This window comes from Erigeron canadensis, chromosome 1 (genome assembly GCF_010389155.1).
Source record: "Erigeron canadensis isolate Cc75 chromosome 1, C_canadensis_v1, whole genome shotgun sequence".
NCBI classification, from domain to species: domain Eukaryota; kingdom Viridiplantae; phylum Streptophyta; class Magnoliopsida; order Asterales; family Asteraceae; genus Erigeron; species Erigeron canadensis.
This window is the reverse complement of record NC_057761.1, coordinates 16,810,511-16,813,415: the sequence shown is the minus strand read 5'-3', so window position 1 is coordinate 16,813,415 and position 2,905 is coordinate 16,810,511. Positions and strand designations below refer to the sequence as shown.

Sequence of the window (2,905 nt, the reverse complement as noted above, 5' to 3'; positions counted from 1 at the left end):
AAACCGTAAGACATATAATACCAAAATTAGATGTCACTTTCAAAGACCAATCTTTTATTATGTTTCAATACTGCATATTATTATATATTTATAATATCTATACACTCATTCAAAATACATCAAATATATATATGGACATGTTTAATCAATCTCTAGTAAAACTTTTAACTAATTGATTATACAAACACAAAATCACAAAATAATTAACTTAGACCATTAACATAATGTCTAATTAATTAATCTCTCTCTTTTGGGTAAAGGGTTACCCCGGTGAGTATATTATATCCCATCAAAAAAATAAGTACAAGTGAAATGGCAGAGTACCATATGAGTTCACATATTTGACATGCCAAATATGCGTAAAACAAGCTAACTAGCAATAAAAGGCAACAACCAAAGATCTACAATAAACTAAACAAGATCAATGGAAAATAAGCAATCCACAATAGACTAAATCGGTGCCATCAATTCTTCAAACATAATGCTCTTTGGCAGCTTCCAATCCTCAAGCAACGAAACAACTCGAGGAGTATTCTTGAAGTTCAAAGTAACAAGCCGTAATCTGACCGTTTCTTTAATCAAAGCAATCACCCGTCCAACAGGTCTGACCTTATAAGTAAACAACCTGTTATTTCGTTCTTGCCAAACAAAATATGCAATAGCAGCAACAATTAATTGACCCACTACACTCCTAGCTGATCTTGAATGAGCTTTAGCAATAAGAGCCGTACAGATATCATCCCAAAGTTCCGAAATAAGCTCCATTCCAGCAAAGGAGCGCAAACTGCTCCAAACCTATTTAGAAAAGGAACATTCAAAGAATAAGTAGTTATGAGAGTCCGGGCCACGCTGACATAGAGCACAACACTGCAGATTCAAGTTCATATTGCCCCCCACGTCCCAATGCTTCAACTTATCTTGCGTTTTTAATTTCCTTCTGAATATAAGCCATAGAAGACAAGAATGTCGAGGAATGCATTGCGAGTACCAAACAACTTTATGCCATTGAACCATCGGTTCCTTCCTCCTCAACGTTTCCCAAACAGTCCCCGTTGCAAACTTTGATTGATCACCATTTTGATCTTTCCAACACAACATATCATCAGAATCATTTAACTGAAGGTTGCTGAGCTGAATTAAAACAGGAAAGAGGTCATACCAAGCAGCCGCCCATTTCCAATTAGTTCCATCCCATATATCAGCAACCCGAGTAGATAAAGTAAAACCAGCTCTACTAATTTCTCGAGGAGTGATATGTTGTATCAAAGGTCCTAAATCTGACCACCAATCATACCAGGCAAGTGTCGAATTACCATTACCCATTTTAGACCAAATAAATGGCCGAATTTCCTCACGTAGCTGCAGCAACTTACGCCAACCCCAACTACACGAGCCAGGCAACGAAACAGCCCAAAAACTTCTCCCTTTCAACCTATACGAGTGCACCCATTTAACCCATTAAGATTCTCTAATAGTTAAAATACTCCAGATGTGATTCGACAATAGAGCTTTATTATGAGTAGCAATACGTTTGATCCCAAGCCCTCCTTCATTTTTTGGTAAACAGACCGTTCCAAGAAACTTTCGCTTTACCTCTTTTCATTGGCCCCTGACACCATAGAAAAGCTCGCATTTTCTGTTCAAGTTCCTTAATTATACGAGAAGGAAGACTAAATACCGTTGCCCAGTATACATGTAAAGAAGATAAGACAGATTTAACGAGTTCAAGTCTACCCGCAAAGGATAGTGTCCTGTTTCTCCAATCTGTTATACGCTTTTCCAATCTCTCCACAAGAACATTACAATCTCGATAAATTAATCTGGAGGAAACAAGGGGCACTCCAAGATATCTTACCGGTAAAGAACCTTCCTCAAAAGGTAACAGGTTCATAATAGCAGCCTTGACATGTGGAGATACATTGCAAAAATACACTGTACTCTTAGAAAGACTAGGCACTAACCCCGACATGTCTCTGAACTGATTAAGAGATTTAATCAGAATCTTCACCGAATGAAGCTCACCACGTGAAAATAAGAATAAATCGTCTGCAAAGCATAAGCTAACAACCTTCTCCTTAGAGCATTTATTATGAAATTTGAATCCAGAGCGAGTCGCCGTATGCTTTTGCAAAATCAGAGTCAACACCTCCATAACAAGAGTAAAGAGATAAGGCGACAATGGATCACCTTGTCTTATATGTATCTATTTTCAAGTTGAGTTCATGTCTTTTTATCAATACTAACATGAACCTTAAATATGTTTCTGGGGCTGACTATATATCTACCGTCATGTCTAGTTATTTGTGGTGCACATAAGAAAGAGAGCTCCATAGTCTTTTGTAAATTTAGACCAGCCATAAAGATTTACAAGTCATGATAAGATTGGTTAACAAGATTGATTTAATTAAATAAACAATAAGCAAATATCATATAGATCATGGCTACGTTGGTGCCATCTTATAGTTTTCATGAGCGACGAGCAAGTTAATAAAAGTAGAAAAATACATATGGAGCATATATTTTTATAATGATATAAGTACTCATATGATTATACTAATTGAAGCTTATAGTAATTCAATTTGATTACATGCATGTGGGTTTCATTTTGGCGAGATAAAAGCTATGCTAGTTCATAATGTTTAATACATATATTATAAAGGAGCTGATATTCGTACCACATAAATTAATTATTTTATCACACTGTACACATCTCATAATATACTGTACAAGTATTTAATACACAGTTATGATAGATTAATCAAATCATGTAATACGAATATCACTTCTCATATTATAAGTTTGGAATGGATTTAAAAATAATGAGTTTTTTAAGGAGTAAAATTATAATGTTAAATGGTGTGTCTTTGAAGGTGGAGAGAATACGAGATACAATAGATGTTGATGT

At 35.4% G+C, this 2,905-nt stretch overlaps 1 protein-coding gene across 1 annotated transcript; it reads right to left on the bottom strand.

Moving 5' to 3' along the window:
• Nucleotides 1-450: 450 nt before the first annotated feature.
• LOC122585435 lies at nucleotides 451-2,152 on the bottom strand. Its single transcript, XM_043757571.1, has 3 exons — nucleotides 1,566-2,152; nucleotides 1,012-1,432; nucleotides 451-795 (listed from the first exon to the last, which is right to left on the bottom strand). Exons 1-3 carry the CDS (start codon nucleotides 2,150-2,152, stop codon nucleotides 451-453), a joined length of 1,353 nt encoding a protein of 450 aa, XP_043613506.1.
• Between the last annotated feature and the right edge of the window lie 753 nt (nucleotides 2,153-2,905).